This window comes from Esox lucius, chromosome 11 (assembly GCF_011004845.1).
Source record: "Esox lucius isolate fEsoLuc1 chromosome 11, fEsoLuc1.pri, whole genome shotgun sequence".
NCBI lineage: Eukaryota > Metazoa > Chordata > Actinopteri > Esociformes > Esocidae > Esox > Esox lucius.
The window spans coordinates 38,166,178-38,185,715 of NC_047579.1; the positions used below are offsets into that span (position 1 = coordinate 38,166,178).

The 19,538-nt window shown below is 40.5% G+C and overlaps 1 protein-coding gene across 1 annotated transcript in view; it reads left to right on the plus strand.

Moving 5' to 3' along the window:
- LOC105023358 (sodium channel protein type 4 subunit alpha B) overlaps positions 1-18,435 on the plus strand; it is a 49,800-nt gene extending 31,365 nt beyond the window's left edge. Inside the window, 14 exon segments of the mRNA XM_034295168.1 lie at positions 136-252; positions 255-566; positions 2,957-3,056; positions 3,458-3,609; positions 3,701-3,874; positions 4,053-4,175; positions 4,345-4,626; positions 10,622-10,675; positions 10,787-10,924; positions 11,096-11,197; positions 16,891-17,158; positions 17,278-17,898; positions 17,901-17,957; positions 17,960-18,435. Of these exon segments, the coding sequence (XP_034151059.1) occupies positions 136-252; positions 255-566; positions 2,957-3,056; positions 3,458-3,609; positions 3,701-3,874; positions 4,053-4,175; positions 4,345-4,626; positions 10,622-10,675; positions 10,787-10,924; positions 11,096-11,197; positions 16,891-17,158; positions 17,278-17,898; positions 17,901-17,957; positions 17,960-18,252 (2,793 nt within the window). The 3' untranslated portion in view covers positions 18,253-18,435.
- Positions 18,436-19,538: the final 1,103 nt, after the last annotated feature.

Below are 19,538 nucleotides of genomic sequence, written 5' to 3' on the forward strand. Positions count from 1 at the left end.
ACACGGTTGTGTTCTGACCAATAATATGAATCATTGGACACATTTGATTACAAATCAGGTTACTGCCTTGGTTTAAGGACACGGGACAATAATTACAAATAGTGAGTGATTAAGTGTTCTTTCATCCTTCCACAGCTGTTGAACCTCTTCATGGCCTTGCTGCTGAGCTCCTTCAGGGGGGAAAACATGGTGGATCTGGAGGGGGACAGGGAGAGGAACAACCTGCACATTGCAGTCAGGAGGATCACCAAGGGCTTGAACTGGGCTTGAACTGGACCAAAGTCTACATCATTAAACAGTTCCGGATTATTGTCGGGAAGAAGTCAAACGGATGTGGTGATGAGGCTGATGGTGTTGTGGGTGGAAGTAATGGGAACATAGACATCCTCCAGAAGGACAACCCTAACCCTAACCCCAACCCTAACCCCACTGACGACCCAACAGCTTTGGAGCTGAAAATGCTGGACATTTGGGTGGACGATGTACCCATTGCCAAAATTGATTCAGATAATGAGGATGACGATGTTGGAGATGGCCCAGAAAAGGATATTAACGACCATACTGAGGTACTAATGCATTACTGCAGTTTTAACCTAGACCAAACATTATTATCTGTGACGATCAAATGCATTATGTCTGCTCCTGAAAGGCTGAGTACATTTTGGATGTTCTCCATCAGCTGCATTCAGGTCAGTCAGACCCAGATAATGATATTAATCTAATGTACATCCTAGGAAACAGAGAAAACATACATCTATATCTGATTTCTGTTAGCAAGGAGGGAGTCGATGGTTTTATTGGACTGCCATTATACACTAGTGTTCTATCGGCTATGCAACATGCATGTTTGTTTTCTCCAACAAGGTCCATGGGGGGTGAGTACTTTTGAGGCACTGTAAATAGTATGTAAACACAATGTATATACAGGTGCTGGTTATAAAATTATAATATCATCAAAAGGTTCATTTATTTCAGTAATTCCATTCAAAAAGGGAAACTTGTATAATGTATACATTCATTCCACACAGACTGATATATTTTTTAGTGTTTATTTCTTTTAATTTTGATGATTATAACTGACAACTAATGAAAACCCCAAATTCAGTATCTTAGAAAATTTGAATTTTGTGAAAAGGTTCAATAATGAAGATCTGGTGCAACACTCTAATCAGCTAATTAACCCAAAACACCTGCAAAGGCCTTTAAATGGTCTTTCAGTCTAGTTCTGTAGGCAACACAATCAAGGGGAAGACTTCTAACTTGACAGCTGTCCAAAAGACAACCATTGACACCTTGCACAAGGAGGGCAAGACACAAAATGTCATAGCTAAAGAGGCTGGCTGTTCAAAGAGCTCTGTGTCCAAGCACATTAATAGAGAGGCGAAGTGTACAAAAAAGTGTACAAGCAATAGGGATAAACGCACCCTGGAGAGGATTGTGAAACAAAACCCATTCAAAAATGTGGGGGAGATTCACAAAGAGTGGACTGCAGCTGGAGTCAGTGCTTTAAGAACCACCACGCACAGATGTATGCAAGACATGGGTTTCAGCGGTCGCATTCCTTGTGTCAAGCCACTCTTGAACAAGACACAGCGTCAGAAGCGTCTCGCCTGGGCTAAAGACAAAAAGGACTGGACTACTGCTGAGTTATGTTCTCTGATGAAAGTACATTTTGCATTTCCTTTGGCAATCAAGGTCCCAGAATCTGGAGGAAGAGAGGAGAGGCACATAATCCACGTTGCTTGAAGTCCAGTGTCAAGTTTCCACAGTTAGTGATGGTTTGGGGTGCCATGTCATCTGCTGGTGTTGGTCCACTGTTTTTTCTGAGGTCCAAGGTCAACGCAGCCGTCTACCAGGAAGTTTTAGAGCACTTCATGCTTCCTGCTGCTGACCAACTTTATGGAGATGCAGATTTCATTTTCCAACAGGAAGTTTTAGAGCACTTCATGCTTCCTGCTGCTGACCAACTTTATGGAGATGCAGATTTCATTTTCCAACAGGACTTGGCACCTGCACACAGTGCCAAAGCTACCAGTACCTTGTTTAAGGACCATGGTATCCCTGTTCTTAATTGGCTATCAAACTCGCCTGACCTTAACCCTATAGAAAATCTATGGGGTATTTTGAAGAGGAAGATGCGATATGCCAGACCCAACTATGCAGAAGAGCTGAAGGCCACTATCAGAGCAACCTGGGCTCTCATAACACCTGAGCAGTGCCACAGACTGATCAACTCCATGCCACGCCGCATTGCTGCAGTAATTCAGGCAAAAGGAGCCCCAACTAAGTATTGAGTGCTGTGCATGCTCATACTTTTCATGCTCATACTTTTCATGTTCATACTTTTCAGTTGGCCAACATTTCTAAAAAAAATTTTTTTGTATTGGTCTTAAGTTAATTCTAATTTTCGGAGATACTGAATTTGGGATTTTCCATTAGTTGTCAGTTATAATCATCACAATTAAAAGAAATAAACATTTGAAATATATCAGTCTGTGTGTAATGAATGAATATAATATACAGGTTTCCCTTTTTGAATGGAATTACTGAAATAAATCAACTTTTTGATGATATTCACATTTTATGACCAGCACCTGTATACAGCAATTCTAAGCCCCCTGTCCAAAATAATAACCATGGTGAACCTACTTCTTTAAAGGTTATTTTAAATTGGAAAAATTAATCAAAACTCCTCTCAGACCAATCACATTGTCATTGAGGTTGTCTTGCTTGTTAGCTACAGCATTTGAACAAACACTGCTAGCCTGCATTTGTTTGTTCATGAAGACACTGGTGTCTAGCTGTCCTTGGTAGATTTGGTTAGCTTTAGGTGAAGAAGGCTATAATGGTGTAACATAAATACTCCATCAACCTCTCTAAAAATTCTGATTTATTTCAGGGACATGTTAGAAATACATAAAATGGTTCACTAATCTAGACGTCCCTCCCACTACAGTTAAAGCAGTTAGCAGAGGACAATGGCTCTTCAATCTGTGCCACAGTGGAAAAGAAGAAAGAGGTAGACCCCACCAGCCCTGAGAATTGCTGGGCTGACAGTAAGAGCATGTCTTTTTTTTGTCACAAGACATCTAATAGCCATTTTGGGTAATTTGGAATTTTACCGGTGCTTATCTCTCTCTAGCCTTATCTGTGCACATATCATGTAGAAAATATATAAAATAATTTTGATTATTATGAACTGAAGCAAATTTGAAAGCTGTAAATGATCCTGTGAATCTTCAAACCAGTTTGGTTAAAATTGTAGAATACACTTAAAATGAACATACATTTATTAGCTCCCCCATCTCTATTAACCTAAAGTTTTTGTCTCCCAACTGGATAAATTGTAATTCTGAAATGCCTGTCTTGGCAAATTGTAACTGATACTGAGATATAGGATCTGGACTCTCTTCTGCCTAACTTTGCTCCTCTGTTCTCCGTCCTCTAATTCCTGTAGACTGCGATTGTTGTCCATGCGTTGACTTTGACATCACCACAGGAAAAGGAAAGATTTGGTGGAACCTCCGGAAAACATGTTTTCTCATTGTGGAGCACAACTACTTCAAGACCTTCATCATTTTCATAATTCTGATGAGTAGTGGAGCTCTGGTGAGAGAGTGATGTCTCCCTTTGAGGCCATGTAAAATACCTATATATCTTGACACAACTGTACTTAACATTTGTACTCAAATTCCTACAGGTGTTTGAAGACATACACTTTGAACAACGCAGGACCTTGAAAATCATCCTGGAATATGCAGATCAAGTCTTCACCTGTGTGTTTGTTTTTGAGATGCTACTTAAGTGGGCGGCTTATGGGTTTAAGACCTACTTCACAAATGCATGGTGCTGGCTGGACTTCCTGATTTTGGATGTAAGTCAAAACAAGACCTCTGTGGTTGTGCATCCTCTTGTCATAATAAGTTACATTTTATTTATAATGAAAATGGATAAGCAATATATAATCAATATACAGTCTATATAATCATTGTTTCAGTTTATTCCAGAAAGATCATCTTCATGTGTTGTTGTTCATATCCCATGTCTCGTAGGTGTCTTTGATCAGCTTAACGGCAAACATCCTGGGCTACTCAAAACTTGGACAAATCAAATCTTTTCAAACATTCCGTGCATTTCTTCCCCTCCGAGCGTTGTCCAGATTTGAGGGAATGAAGGTGTGTAAGTTGTCACACATTGATCAAGCCTGTGTTCTAGTTCCAACACTCTTAACACAGATTTAATCCTTAACAAAGTTCTTATATGCAATCTCTGCGCAGACTAAAGAATTTTCTCAAGATTTCTCAAGTTTTCTCAAATTTTGATACATAATTTTCCATTCCACAGGTTGTATTAAATGTTCTGGTGGGGGCCATTCCTTCCATCTTTGGCGTTTTCCTGGTTTGCCTCATCTTCTGGCTCATCTTCAGCATCATGGGAGTCAACCTGTTTGCTGGGAAATTCTATTACTGCTTCAACACCACATCTGAGGAGAGGTTTCCAGCTGACATTGTAAATAACAAGACTGAATGTTTGGGACTAATGGCGCAGAATGAAACTGTGCGTTGGATGAATGCAAAGGTCAACTTTGACAACGTGGGCATGGGATACCTTTCCCTCCTCCAAATAGTGAGTATCAATGCATGTTATTTTTGAATGACATATCCGATAAATGGTACATGTACAGTACATATTCTTTATTAATTACATATCTGAAAACTCGTACATGTACAGTACATGTTCTTTATTAATTAAATATCTGTAAACTTGTACACGTACAGCACCAGTAGTAAATATATATTCACTCACTTTGGGTTTAAAATACATTTTCTCATTTGTTGTTTATAGTTTTTTGATTTCAAAAACTCCAACTGATTTGGATCACAAAGGTTCCGACCAAGTTGTTGGGGAGTAGTAGAGACAGTCATTTGAATTGTTTTTTAACACAATGTTTGGGAAATTAAGTTTCAGCATACTACTTGCACTGTCTCTGGTTCAAGCATTGATTATCCGCTGAAAGGCCCCATTGGGCTTGCCTGCGTGCAATTTGTTATCTCAGGGCAGTAATTGTACAACCCTGTTTCCAGAAAAGTTGGGATGCTGCATAAAATACAAATATAAAAAGAATGCATTGATGTGGAAATCATATATCCCTGTATTTATTAGAAAATATTAACAAGACAACATATCAAATGTTGAAACTGACAAATGTTGCTGGCATCAAAAGTCCATTTTGATGCCAGCAACACATTACCAAAAGTTGGGAGAGGGGCATGTTTACAACTGTGTTGCATCACATTTTCTTTTAACAATACTCTGTAAGCATTTGGGAACTGAGGAGACCAATAGCTGCAGTTTTGAAAATGAAATATTTTCCCATTCTTATTTGATATAGGATTTCAGCTGCTCAACAGTTGGGGGTCTCTTTTGATGTATTTTTCATTGAAAACGCAAATGTTTTCAATGGGTGAAAGGTCTGGACTGCAGGCAGGCCAGTTTAGCAAATGGACTCTTGCTACGGAGCCATGCTGTTGTGATATGTGCAGAATGCGGTTTGGCATTGTCTTGCTGAAATAAACAAGGCCTTCCCTGAAGACATGGTCTGGATGGCAGCATAGTTTGCAGCAAATGTTGCTCCAAAACCTGTATATATTGTTCAGCATTAATGATGCCTTCACCCATGCCATGTGCACTAATGCACTCCCATAACATCATGGATGCCGTCTTTTGAACTTTGCACTGATAACAAGCCAGATGGTCCCTCTCCTCTTTAGCAGTGTCCATGATTCCCAAAAATAATTTCAGCATACTGACATTTTTATTTCTCAGACCACAGGACTGTTTTCCTCTTCACCACAGTCCATCTTTAATGAGCTTGGACCCAGAGAAAGCAACAGAGTTTCTGGATCTTGTTCATGGTGTAGAGTTTTAACTTGCATTTGTGGATGCAATAACATACAGTGTTCACAGACAATAGTTTTCGAAAGTGTTCCTGAGCCCATACAGCAATGTCCACTACAGAATTGTGTCTGTTTTTAATACAGTGCCGTCTGAGGGCCCGAAGATCACGGTCATCCAGTGTTGTTTTTCGGCCTTGTCTCTTGCATTTCTCTGGAATCTATGAATCATTAAATGATATTGTGTACCGTAGATGATGAGATTCCCAAACTCTTTGCAACTTTACACTTAGAAACATTATTCTGAAATTGTTGCACTATCTGCCTGCGCAGTCTTTCACAGAGTGGGGAACTCCTCTCCATCTCTACATCTGAAAGACTCACCCTCTCTGGGATGCTCTTTTTGTACCTAATCATGTTACTGACCTATTGCAAATTAACCTATTTAGTTGTGAGAGGTTCCACCAGGTTTTTTTTTTTTTATAATCTTTTGTTGCCCCTGTCCCAACTTTTTTTAAACATGTTACTGTCAATAAATTCTAAGTGGGCATATATGTTTCAAGAAACAATAAAATGTCTGTTTCAACATTTGATCTGTTGTCTTTGGTGCACTTGTTTGGTTCAACCCCGTCTCGACGTTGAACATCTATGTTGTCCGAAGACAACAGGGAGGAATTTGATGTCAGGAATTTGTAGACACCTTTCTGAACAACTTCTATGTTGATGACTGTAAGTCAGTTTGCACAAATAAGGAGGCTGTGATGTTGTACCAGGATCTGAAGGCCATCTGTAGAAATGGAGGATTCAGACTTTCCAAGTGGGTAAGCAATAGTAAAGTAGTCAGCCAAACCTGCAGAGGAAAGAGCTCATGAGAGATCATGGATCGTGGGGACCTTCATCTGCCAACCAGAATAGGAGTGGCCAGAGAAACCGTATTGGACGAACTTATCTTGATGGATCGTGAGGTCAAGAGGAATGCTGTTGTTGACATGGTCACAGTCGATGAGCAGTGGCAGAAATACTAATCCTCTTGGTACCGTCTTAGGAAGGTGGTGGTAAAAATATTCTGCTACATTTTCGAAAGAAGAGAAAGGAGCCGTGCATCAGCATCACTCTGTGTACAAGGTTATGTCTGTGCAAGGTGTCGGAGCGACAGTGATGTGTGTGTTCTTTACACCCTCTCTGGCCTCCTGACCTTCCTCCTGCTCACAAATTGTTTCACTTTGTTTACACTCTCTGTATTTCTTCTCAAAATTTGTGAAGAAATACAGACCCAAAGCTCATGACCATAGGCGAGAGTAGGAACGTAGATTGACCGGTAAATCGAGAGCTTCGCCTTACGGCTCAGCTCTTTCTTCACCACGACAGACCGATACATCGACCGCATTTCTGCAGAAGCTGCACCGATCCGTCTGTCAATTTCCCGTTCCATCCTTCCTTCACTCGTGAACAGGACCCCTAGATACTTAAACTCCTCCACTTGAGGCAGGCACTCTCCACCAACCTGAAGTGGGCAAGCCACCCTTTTCCGACTGAGGACCATGGCCTCGGATTTGGAGGTACTGATTTTCATCCCAACCGCTTCACACTCGGCTGCAAACCGTCCAAGTGCATGCTGAAGGTCCTGGTTAGAAGGGGCCAACATGACAACATCATCCGCAAAGAGCAGAGACGAAATCGTGTGGTCCCCAAACCTGACACCCTCCGGCCCCTGGCTGCGCCTAGAAAAATCCATAAAAATTACGAACAGAACCGGTGACAAAGGGCAGTCCTGCCGGAGTCCAACATGCACAGGGAACAAGTCTAACTTACTGCCGGCAATGCGGACCAAGCTCCTGCTTCGGTCGTACAGGGACCTGACCGCCCTTAGCAAAGGACCCAGGATCCCATATTCCCGAAGCACCCTCCACAGGATGCTGCGAGAGACACAGTCAAATGCCTGCTCCAAATCCACAAAACACATGTGGATTGGTTGGGCAAACTCCCATGAACCCTCCATCACCCTGTAGAGGGTATAGAGCTGGTCCAGTGTTCCACGGCCCGGACGAAAACCACACTGTTCCTCCTGAATCCGAGGTTCTACTATCGGCCGTATTCTCCTCTCCAGAACCCTGGCATAGACTTTCCCGGGGAGGCTGAGTAGTGTGATCCCCCTATAGTTGGAACACACCCTCCGGTCCCCCTTCTTAAAAAGAGGGACCACCACCCCGGTCTGCCATCCCAGAGGCACTGTCCCCGACTGCCACGCGATGTTGCACAGGCGTGTCAGCCAAGACAGCCCCACAACATCCAGAGACTTGAGGTACTCAGGGCGGATCTCATCCACCCCCGGTGCCTTGCCACCGAGGAGTTTCTTAACCACCTCTGTGACTTCAGCCCGGGCCTGGGAGGAGTTCGGTGAGGCCATGGAGAAGGACTATTGGCTGGCCTCGAAGAGATTCTGGCAAACCATCCGGCGCCTCAGGAGAGGGAAACAGTGCCCTACCAACGCTGTTTACAGTAGAGGTGGGCAGCTGTTGACCTCAACTGGGGATGTCGTCGGGCGGTGGAATGAGTACTTTGAGGATCTGCTCAATCCCCCCGTCACGTCTTCCATTGAGGAAGCAGAGGATGAGGGCTCAGAGGTGGACTCGTCTATCACCCGGGCTGAAGTCACAGAGGTGGTTAAGAAACTCCTCGGTGGCAAGGCACCAGGGGTGGATGAGATCCGCCCTGAGTACCTCAAGTCTCTGGGCACATTAACATATTTTCTTAGTTCATATTTCCAGTCACTTCCCTCAGAAGGAGTAATTATTATCTGTTTCATTAGGGATGCGTTCTGGCGCTCAACTTCTCCATTGGCCTGAGCCCATTTTGGTGTGGTTTTCAAGTGTGTGATACCATTGTTCTCACAATATTCTTTAAACAGCTCTGTGGGCCATTGTCTGACTTGCATGTCACCGGTAGCCCATGTCGGCTGAATATTCACTCCATTCAGTCAATAACCTTATCTGCTGTTGTGGAAGTCATGATGTCATGTTCATAATAGCAAATATAATAATCTACTACTACCAGGACTGAATGATTTGATGACAAAGGTCCTAGTTTGTCTTTTACAACATCCTGCCAGGGACCATCTGGTAGTGGTGTGGGCCTCAGAGACTGGACCGGGTCTGGCTACTATCTGGCAACCGTGGCAAGCTTTACAATGTCTCTCGGCTGCTTTATCTGTGCCAGGCCACCCCACCTTGGATCTGAGGTGCTGCTTCGTTCCTACTATTCCTAGGTGTCCTTTGTGAGCTAGTGTAAGGGCTCTCGCCCATAGCGCCTGGGGTAGCACTATTCGCGTTCCTCTTAGAATTAGATATCCAATAACACAGCCCCGGGGAAGACCTAGGACACGCCGGAGGGACTATGTCTCCCGGCTGGCCTGGGAACGCCTAAGGTATCCCCCCCGGAAGAGCTGGAGGAAGTGTCTGGGGAGAGGGAAGTCTGGGCATCTCTGCTTAGACTGCTGCCCCCGCGACCCGGCCCCAGATAAGCGGAAGATGATGGATGGATGGACAGCTTATTCGCAATCATGGTCTTATTGTTTGCAGTTCTCAAAATGTCAGTTTAATATCGCTTCACATACCTCCATTGCTTCTGAATCAGTGGTAGAGGCTTCCTCTACCTCTCTGGTGGTAAGTGCTCTGGTTGTAGCATTCACAACTACGTACCTCACGTATTCGTTTGATCCATGTTGGTGCATCTCCTGTCTCGTCTCTGCCCCAGAAGTCAAGACAGCAGTTCAGCAATATTCTCCTTCACTGGAATGCAAACAACTTTAAAGTCATACAGCTGTAGCCGTAGAATCCATTGCTCTATGCAGGCAAAAGGTTTAGAGTGAGGACCATGTATCACTTCCAGAGGCTTCTGGTCTGTAAGCAAGTCAAGTCTCCTTCCATGTAAGTATAATGGAGTCTTTCGCAGGTCCGAAGTCCTGAGGCCTCTCTCTCTGTCTGGGAGTACTTACGTTCATAGTCAGTGACTGTGGCTGACTTAACAAACAAGCACAATTTCCCCTTGTAGGTCCTGCACCAGTACTGCCCCTAAACCTACAGGGCTAGCATCGGCTACACCTTGGTTGGCGCGTCTATGTCGAAATAGGCTAAAGTGTCGGCTTTGGCCAGTTCTGCCGTAAGCGCATTGAAATATTGTCTTAGTTGGTTTCCAAACTCGAATGGTGTGTCCTTCCTTTTCAGGCATCTTAATGGCTTCAGCAGTGTTGCAAACTGTGGAATAAATCTGCTGCTGTATCTGACGAGTCCTAAGAAACTCCTCACTTCCGTACCATTCTCTTGTTCCCAGGCCTCTGCGCCATAGATCACACTGTCTCTTCTGTTGGTCCGATACATTTCTCTGACACCAGAATTCCCAGGGAAATCAGTCTTAACTGGCACTATGGGTTCCGTTTCAGTCCTTTTGTTTTAGTCTTGTCATGACTGCTTGTAGTCATTTATAATGTGTCCTCTGGTCCTAAGTGTGTACAATTCTGTAATCTGAGAATTTTTCTACACCTTTCATTCCAGCCAGACCGTTGGCGATCTCATCTTTTTTTTTTTTTTAACACAATGAAAACTACATTTAAGGGGTTGAATGCTGTATGTAATTGACTTTGTAAAGTATAAATAGTGGCCTAAGCCCATCTAACATGTACATAGGCCTACAGTACTGTACCTGACAGTCTGCTCTATTCTCATTTCCAGGTAACATTTAAAGGATGGCTCGACATAATGTACCATGCTGTGGATTCACGTAATGTAAGATTTTTTTTCTTCATACTTTAATAATAATACATTTCTGATTAAATACCAAATCAACCATTTTATGAGAATGATAAGTTACATTTTTTTGCTTTCTGTTCCAACAAGGTGGAAGGACAGCCCATATATGAAGACAATATTTACATGTACCATTACTTCTTCATATCCATCTTCTTTGGTTCCTTCCTCATGCTAAATCTATTAATTGGAGTCATTATCGAAAACGTTAACCAACAGAAAAAGAAGATAAGTAGCTTCCCTCCAGCCTACAATCACTAAACATCAAACATTGCATGCCATCATTAAAACATTATCACAATAATCATAAAAACATAGTGGTCATGTTTTATATACACATATATTGTCCACGTTTTAGGTCAATGACATGCTCTCTCAAATAACTGAATGTCTCCATACTTTGGAGGTAAAAATATCTTCATGACAGAGGAACAAAATAAAAACTACAATGCCATGAAGAAGCTCGCCAAGAAACCACAGAAGCCTGTGCCTAGACCTACGGTAGGCTAACAAGAATGGACATTAATCAGTGACATGAGTAGTTCACCACATGGGCCTACCTGCTTTTAAAATAAAAATCGGTAATGACGCCTGGGAAAACCTCTATACATGGTAAAATTTTTACTTTTGAAAGTGTATATGCATTTTTGGAAAGTATCTGCTTAAAAAGAAAATAGATTTCAGATACTCTGTACCATTTCATTCTAATTCCATTCAGAGGAATGATAAACACACCAACAATCAGCTTGATTTTTTTTGGACATAATTGTATGCTAGCTAATGTCCTGCCCCACATTAGCTAGCAGAAGGCAAATTGTCTTTTTTTTGGTTGTTGATTACGCCAAAATATAACATTTGTGAATGCTTCTAACTCGGTTTTAACATACATTATCACAGTGCATTATTCTTTATTTGAAGCTAGGTTGGCACTTTTTTTGAAGTCTTGTAGATTAATATGTTTCAAACTTTTTGTTTGAGGCTCTCCGGCATAAACTACCACCTTACATTATTTGCTGACAAACAGATACAAGCTATCAGACATGGTCTCGGAGAGCTCTAGAGATTTCTTCAAAGTTAGATGAATCAGCTTTTAGTTTTTCTGCACCTAAAATTTGCACATATGTCCATTATATTTTTTTTAATACTTTTTCGTCTGTTTTCCCCTTACATTGCATGACCTCCATCCACCGCAAAAAGTTAAATAAAGAGATACTGTATATTCGAATACATTGGATTAGGTGCAAAAATTATGTATGTCATTGAGGTATACAAGTAAACAACCAATCTATAAAAAGAAAGATTTAAAGAAACATGTTCAAGGTTTGACAAAATACAACACTGGATGACATGACAGATTGCATTAACATGGTTTAATCAGTCATTATTATACTGCTACGGAAGCCCTGAAGCCCAATTAGTAAAAAGAGAAATTGGGCCAAGAGTTTATCTAATTTGAACAACTTAGTATCTCGTTTGAACGACTTAGTAAAAGAAATGATTGTTTAAATTTTTTGTAGAATTCTTATTATTATAAGAATTCTTATTGTAATTATTATATTATTATTATTTTTATTTTTTTACTACTACTACTTTGTAGTACTTTCATTCAAATGACTTAGTATGTAGTTTGAATGACGTATTATCTCGTTTGAACGACTTAGCAAAATAATTCAGTTGTAAAAAAAACTACTACTTTACATTTTTTTCCCCATTTTTTTTACTAAGACGTTCAAACGAGATACTAAATCGTTCTAACAATATAATCATTAGTATGTCTAATTAGGCCAAATTCATTATGCAGGAGTATTAAAATGCCATGTTATTGTTGCTAGAGCCCATTGTTCTTTGATTCTGTCCAGTGATGGGCCTATAATTGTTCATTTATAGTTATTTGAAACCCTAAAGCACATTGTTATTAATCTGCGTAGACCAGCCTATTAACTCTGGATTAACTGGTGATGATGGATGGGCTACTTTGTCTAGAAACATGAAAAAATCTGTAAAAATACATGCATACACTGCAGCTTGAATTGTTATACATAATGGCTCTGGGTAAAATAAACATCATTTTGGATTCAGTAATGTTTGTCCGGGTGTTTCCATATTAGCCCCAGACCTTTGATCAAGGTCCAAAAAATATTTGTTTCATAGAGAGGTGAAATTATGTAGTAGGCATAATCTAAAGAGCTCAGTTTATATAAGGGCGGCGGTACGTTCGTTTTGAATAGTGGAGGGTTGTTACGCTGTGAAATAGTATACTAGCTGCTATTGGTCACAATTAGTGAGCAACGCTTTCTCTTTTTACAATGCAAGAAGTTCAACTTAAGCACTTAAACAAGACTACAACTTGTAATCGTTGTAATGTTGCCTGGATTTATAAATTTTTGGACAATCCTGCTTTGTATTACATACAATGTTTTATCATTTGAGCAAAATGTCTTGGCACACTTGATGCGTCCTCACCTCAGGCCAGTGTGCTACAATTCAGCCGATTGCTCACTGTTGTGACTAAATCCTTTGGAGTTCAAAGGTTGCATGGCTTTAGGGTTTCAAATAACAATTAATGAACAATTGTAGGTCCATCACTGGACGGAATCAAAGAACAATGGGCTGTAGCAACAATTTGCTGCATAATGTATTTGGCCTACTTAGACATACTAGTGTTTGTCTTGTTTGAATGACTTAGTGTCTCGTTTGAACGACTTAGCAAAAAAAAGTATTAGTAGTAAAAGAAAAAAACTCTAATAATAATCCCAAAACATAATTTTTTCATGAATTCTTTTACTAAGTCGTTAAAATGAGATACTAAGTTGTTCAAACAAGATAAACTCAGTCTCTGGGCCCAATTTTTTTTTACTACTTCCATATACTGCAGAATAATACATACATCAATTTTGAATTGCACATACAGAATGGACATTTGGTTGACATTGTCAACAGCAAAAAACAAATATTCAGCAAAAATGCAATGATATCTGATCGCATTGAAAATTAATAACAACAGATGATTTGAACAATTTCAGAAACTGTAGATAGTAGTTTACTTTTTATTATGAACAAATTAGTCATAACATGAAAGTACTGAAAATGATAATATGCAGTTTCTTTGTGGCTTTTATCCACTACTCCTTATGCACAAACTAAATGGACATCTGATTGCAATTATCACCAGTAAACAATTGTTTGATTTGATAATCGCATCAAAAGTGATAATGTAGAAACAATATTTAAATTCAAATTCTATTGATAATACTGAAGTCTACAGAAACTGAAAATATTACACATTATTATGTGCAGTTGATGTGAGGCCTTCAGCTTTTTCTGCCTTACAGCCTGAAATGAATACACAAAATCTGACTTTTTCAGACTATTTTACACACAGTTACCCACAATATCCAAGTGAAAATAATATTATTAAAACTCAGAAAATGTATAAAAATTAAATTAGTAAAATCCCATATTTTATAGGATAAGTGAACACCCCCCAGATGAAACAACCTTTTGTTGCCTTACAGCCTGTAAACTTAAATTGTAGCCGCTGCTCTTCCTTTTCACAATAAGCTCTCCCAGCAGGCTTTGGGGCAGTTTGCTGGGACACTGTTGCAATGGTCCTGATGGGAGTTTGGCGTGTTATTTCCCTTGCAGAAATGTACAGAGCTCAACTTTAGCAGCTAGCTACAGCTCCAAACTGCGACTAAAATGGTCGCATTTGCGACCAAATATATTTATTTGCGAGTGAAATTTCTGCCAAGGTCGCCATTGGCGACAATACAAATTTACTCCCTTTGATTGTAAAATGTGCATCCTACGTGCATGTTTTATAACCAGTAGCCTATCGCTTCATTTGTTTTGTTAACGTCATTCATTTGTACATAGTCTGGCCCCCTTCCACTATGGCGAAAACTGTTCTTGACCGACCGCCAAGCCTCATTAGCCGGTTGAAACCATAGACTGTAAAAAAAATGGACGACGCCCCTTCGCTCTTTTCCATTGGTGAAAACTGAAGCCGCCAGTGTCCCGATATGGCGCTGTCATCTTGGACTTGCGTCTGCGCAGATAGCGATCTTGGGACCAGTTCTGCGCAGTAGTTATGCGCAGTAGCGAGCAGGAATTAAATCCGTAAAGCCGCAAAATCAACAGCCCCACTCCTGTGCCCCGCCCTCACTCTCCCTCGCAGAATGTGCATACAGTAATCAATCGCAAGCACACGCTGCACTGTTTTGGAAGTGGAGTCCTGCTCCTGTGAACTCTGTCTGCTCCGTTCCACTCCAACCTCATTAAAATAAGGTAAATACAAGTAGCCTACTAACCACACATTTAAACAGAGTTCAATCAAGTCCAAGTACAGTACAACCTTTGCTTGTTAAACCTAGACGATATGTTATAGCCTAACTTACATCATGTTTAACCTTAACTTAGAATAGGCCTAATACAAAAATAATTGGTAACTTCTAGCTAACGATCACCTGCTAGCTATTAACGAGGCTTGTCTTTTAGCTAACGTTAGCTAGCCCATTACATTTATTTACTAATTAAATAGCTTATAAATTTAACTTACCGAAAAAAATTCAAAGATCGATTGGAAATGCCAGAACGGTTAGCACAATCTACTGCAGAACAACCCATTATGTCCGTGTGAAATTATATCAATTATAGAAATTTAGAGATTAAATGTAAAGCTCCAATCTCCTTAGTCCTCTGAAGATCGCAAAAAAAGCCTGTTGGCGCTTCAGTGGCTCCTCGGCTCAGATAGCTGTCAATCACGACTTCACACCACCGTTTTTAGAGCATTAAATAACTAACTAAAAACCAACTTATTTTAAAAACAAACTCTTGAATTTACATTAGCGTGATACAAACTTTAGTAAATGACAGAAACCAGCTTCGGAAAAAAGATATTTGAAGGGTAATTAAATTGTTTAGTTGGTCTCGCGTCCCATTGAATAACATGGGGAGGCGGGGTTTATGACCTATACTAGGACCACTCACCAGGGGGCGATCGAGACGTTTTGGCTTCACTTTTCAGGGCTTGTGCGGCACGCTTGGTTGAAACCGGTTAACCGATTAGTTTATGCTCTATTTGAATTAACAGCCATTTCGAGCCACGCCTGCAATTTCCGCTCTGTTTGCGCCTCTTATATGCTATTGTCTATGGTTTGCAATGAGACATTTTAGTGTTTTCTGTCGGCTGCAAAGATTAGGTTGACGATAGCCTACTGACTTGCGATCTTTGCAGTAGGCTAGTGAACGCGCAAGAGAGAAATGCACATTTCCTACGGATTAGGATGTATATGTAGCCTAATCCGTAGGAAATGTGCATTTCTCTCTTGCGCGTTCACTAAAATATATATATAGCCTATAGCATATATATATATATATATATATATATATACACTTTTGGATAGTTCTGTTTAGAAACAGCTTTCTGTAGATAATAGATATATTTCAAATTTTTCAGGCCTGTGAGGCGAGTAGGCTACGATTCGATTCATGATGATATAATCTCCAGTTCATGCGTCATAGCCTTAAGTTGTGATTATTTATTCATCTGCTATATAAAAAAAATTATGTATTAAATCCAGGATAGTGCTTAATGAAAAATCTGTGTAAAAAAAATTAATTTGACTGTATATAGTTCATAAGTCGGAAGAGGAGACCCCTGTAGCTAAATCTTGTATGGTATTATGGTGCTCTGCAATCAAAGGTGTGTTACACCACCTACTGTGCTGGAGCTTTTTGTATCCGGTGGGCGATCAAGTGCAATTACTGTGCTTAAGTTTCTGAGCGTTTTAGTGTGCAGAATTGGATGCTGATTGGAATACAATATATGGCATGTCCCTTGTGTTCAACTTATAACTTGTATTTAGTCTACAACTTGTATTTGTTGTAAGTTTCATTGAGAGTTTTCTCAATGAAGTTTTCTCAATGAGTTTCTCATGCAGCTTCATGGACAGTTTTCTTGGTTGGGCTGGTGTTTGGTTTTTGGGGTTTCAGGTTGGGTATCTGAAAAAGCACTTTGTGATGACTGCTGATGTAAAAGCAACTTTTAAGTAACAGTCTTGTCCCTCCCTCAAGATACAGTTTTACTTTCAAATCTACATGTATAGTGCAGTTATTTTCATTGTGCATATTCTTGACCTAAAACACCTGTATTTCCTTTCCTCTTCTTGGTCTCTGCTGATTGATGGTTGAAGAACAAAATCGCAGGCCTCATTTTCAACCTAATCTCCCAACCATTATTTGACCTCTTCATCATGGTGCTGATCTGCCTGAGCTTGGTGACGATGATGGTGGAGACGTATGACCAGAGCCTGGTGCCGGATGAAATCCTATATTGGATCAACTTTGGGTTCATCATCGTCATTATTGAGTGTATCATCAAGCTGATTGGACTACGACGGTTCTATTTCTCTGATGGATTGAATATTGTGGATTTTCTTGTCATCATTCTCTCTGTTGTTGGTGGGTATGAATACATTACTGTATTCTTGTCATGTAGCTACTTAATTAGTTTTACAAAGATGTAACGTATTTAAAAAAAAAAATTTCATTAAAGCAATTACATTTTCTCTCCATTCCAGGTATTTTTCTGTCAGAAATCATAGAGAAATATTTTATCTCACCTATCATATTCCGTGTGATAAGACTGGCCAGGATTGGTCGGGTTCTGAGACTCACCCGAGCTACTAAAGGCATCCGGTCGATGTTGTTTGCCCTGAGGATGTCACTTCCTGCTGTCTTCAACATTGGACAGCTGCTTTTCCTTATCATGTTTGTCTTCTCTATTTTGGGAATGTTTAACTTTGCCTACGTGAAAAGGGAGGCTGGGATAGACGATATGTTCAATTTTGAAACTTTTGGCAACAGTATCATATGTCTTTTCACAATCTCAACAACAGCCGGTTGGGATAGTTTTCTCTTACCCATTCTAAACAGACCTCCAGACTGTGACCCAGTTATGGATAATCCCGGCACAGATATGCGAGGAAACTGCAGCAATCCTGTATTCAGCATTTTTTTTTTCTGCAGCTACATCACTTTATGTATCCTGCTTTGGGTCTACATGTCCATTTCTGTTGTCCTTGAGAACTTCAATGTGGCCGTGGAGGAAACCAGTGACCCACTGTGTGTGGAAGACTTTGAGATGTTCTACTAGACCTGGGAGAAGTTCGACCCTGACGCGTCACAGTTCATCTCCTACAACATTTTGTCAGTTCTGTGATCCCCAAACCAAACACAATCAAGCTGATCTCCATGGACCTCCCCTGGTCCCTGGGGACAAGATCCACTGTCTGGACATTCTTCTGGCTTTGACTAAGGAGGTGCTGGGAGAGTCGGGGGAGATGGATACCATGAAACAAAGAATTGAGACGTTCAGGATTAACAACCCCTCTAAAGTCTCATACGAGCCAATCACAACCACCCTGAGGCGAAAACAGGAAGAGGTAGCTACTGCTGTTATTCTGAAAGGGTATCGTAAGCACCTACAGAGAATAAGGTTGTCTTGCCCTCCACCCATTTCATCATCCCAGACACAGTCTGTAATTCATTGCTAAAGGATAATCTCCAGTTCATGCGTCGTAGCCTTAAATTGTGATTATTTATTCGTCTGCTATATAAAAAAAATTATGTATTAAATCCAGGATAGTGCTTAATGAAAAATCTGCGTATTTTTTTTTTATTTGACTGTATATAGTTCATAATTCGGAAGAGGAGAGACATGCACACAACAAGGTGAATAAAAGTAAGTGCATTGTTATGTGGCTCTTAAAAAAATTATGTGGCGCCTGTTTTTTCCCCCTATAGGAGCCAATGGTTCCTTAATAGATTTTTTTGTTTGGACCCCTGTAGCTAAATCTTGTATGGTATTATGGTGCTCTGCAATCAAAGGTGTGTTACACCACCTACTGTGCTGGAGCTTTTTGTATCCGGTGGGCGATCAAGTGCAATTACTGTGCTTAAGTTTCTGAGCGTTTTAGTGTGCAGAATTGGATGCTGATTGGAATACAATATATGGCATGTCCCTTGTGTTCAACTTAAGCACTTAAACAAGTCTACAACTTGTATTTGTTGTAGACTTCCCAGGCCAGCCGGCGTGTCCTAAGCTCATGACCATAGGTGAGAGTAGGAACGTAGATTGATCGGTAAATCGATAGCTTCGCCTTGCGGCTCAGCTCTTTCTTCTCCACGACAGACCGATACATCGACCGCATTACTGCAGAAGCTGCACCGATCCGTCTGTCAATCTCCCGTTCCATCCTTCCCTCACTCGTGAACAGGACCCCTAGATACTTAAACTCATCCACTTGAGGCAGGCACTCTCCACCAACCTGAAGTGGGCAGTGAAGTGATGTTAGTTATGATAACCTGGGCTGGGTTAATTGTCAATTCTCTGCAAAACATTAATCTAACCTGAGCTGAATGTTTGGGCCCATGTATTGGTGCAAACAAAGCTGTGTTAGCAGAATCCTTGCGTTATATAGTTACAGATCAATTGTCAACTTGAAATGTACAAGATAGTAATCCAAAATACTAGTAAATTGGAAATCATAGGTGTAGACTTAACCCTGTTTTGTTCTGCAAGTCCCCTTCAAAAATGTAATTACTAATTTCCTTTTTGTATTTTTATGCCTTGTTTTTGAAAATGTGGTATTCAACACAAATCGACACTTTTGGTATTCAAGAATAATTGTTTCTTCAGAGTTCTTTTTTTTTTTCCCAACAAGAAATCTGACTCAGGGTCATCTTCACTTGAACTGACATTTTTACCTGAACAAGTTTGACTGCCATAACTTTTTCTAAATAATGTACAGCATCATGCATACAAGCTAAGCCTATAATT